Raw genomic sequence first — 1,298 nt, 5'->3', positions numbered from 1 at the left:
CACCGGCTGCCCGTCCTCAGCCTCCCACCCCCTTTACCCCCCTGTACCTCACCTGCCCCCTGCCCACCTCCCCTCCAGGGGCTCCTGTGCTTTTCCTCATCCCCTGGGTCGTCGTGAAGTTCCTCTATGAAAACATCCAGTGAGTACCAGCCCCCGCAGTGGGTCAGCGCCTGTGGGAGCGTGGGACACGGGTGGGTGTGTGTGGGACATGTTGAGGGATGGTGGGGACGGTGTGATGGCCCCGGAGAGGCTCCACGCCATCACCCTGTGCAAGGAACAGGGTGCTGGGCTGCGGCACTCCCTCGGTTGGGGCTGTCGATGCCACGCTGGGCTCTAGCAGCTGCCCAGCAAAGGGGCTGCCCAGCAGTCCCTGTCCCCCACCTCTGCAGGTGCTGGAGCACCAATAACAACATGGGCTTCTGGTGGATCCTTCGCTTTCCCGTGTTCCTGGCCATCTTGGTGAGTCCAGGGCTGTGGCTCTGCCCACCTCAGCCCCCCACTCTGCGTCTGTGAGGACCCTGAGACTGCTGTGGAAGAGGCTGCCCTGGGCAGGGGATAGAGCTGCCCTGCCCATCCCTGCCCTGCCTGCTTCTGCCCTGCCCCTCATGGATCACTCTGCTTCATTGCAGATCAACTTCTTCATCTTCATCCGCATCATCCAGATCCTCGTCTCCAAGCTCCGTGCACACCAGATGCGCTACACTGACTACAAGTTTAGGTGGGTGTTGGGTGTAACCCCCGTCCCATGGTGCACACGTTGGTGTCCGTGTGTGTGTGCGTGTGTGTGCCCACCCCACTGCCCTGGCGCTGCCGGGCCCCTCTCCACACAGGTTGGCCAAGTCCACACTGACGCTGATTCCACTGCTGGGCATCCACGAGGTGGTCTTCGCCTTCATCACGGACGAGCATGCTCAAGGCACCCTGCGCTATGTCAAGCTCTTTTTCGACCTCTTCCTGAGCTCCTTCCAGGTGAGCTCAGCCCCGTACGGGACCAGACCAGGGTTGGGGTCCAGCTACACACTTCTCATTCCTCTCCTTCCTCTGCCCAGGGGATGCTGGTGGCCATTCTCTACTGCTTTGTCAACAAGGAGGTGAGTGGGACGGCGCGGGAGCGGGCAGGCGGTGGGGCTCGGGCAGCCAGCAGGTTTGGGGCCACACTGATGGCAGCTGCCTGCAGGTGCAGGCAGAGCTGCTGAAGAGGTGGCAGCGCTGGAAGCTGGGGAAGGACCTGGCAGAGGAGTACAAGCACACCTACAGCCACGCGCCCAGCACCCGCAACGGCGCCGGCGGCGCCTGCG

At 63.2% G+C, this 1,298-nt stretch overlaps 1 protein-coding gene across 1 annotated transcript; it reads left to right on the top strand.

Annotated features, from left to right (window-relative positions):
* Positions 1 to 83: 83 nt before the first annotated feature.
* On the top strand, positions 84 to 1,291 carry LOC104520051 (glucagon receptor; the record flags this gene model as incomplete). Its single annotated transcript, XM_010162384.2, has 6 exons — positions 84 to 139; positions 390 to 459; positions 630 to 718; positions 831 to 969; positions 1,050 to 1,091; positions 1,178 to 1,291. Coding segments are annotated over exons 2-6 (432 nt in total), but the record flags the coding sequence as incomplete, so codon positions are not given.
* Positions 1,292 to 1,298: the final 7 nt, after the last annotated feature.

Source organism: Antrostomus carolinensis, unplaced genomic scaffold (genome assembly GCF_000700745.2).
Source record: "Antrostomus carolinensis isolate BGI_N321 unplaced genomic scaffold, ASM70074v2 scaffold36902, whole genome shotgun sequence".
NCBI lineage: Eukaryota > Metazoa > Chordata > Aves > Caprimulgiformes > Caprimulgidae > Antrostomus > Antrostomus carolinensis.
Note: the sequence above shows the minus strand (reverse complement) of the source record. Positions and strands in the feature narration are given on the sequence as shown.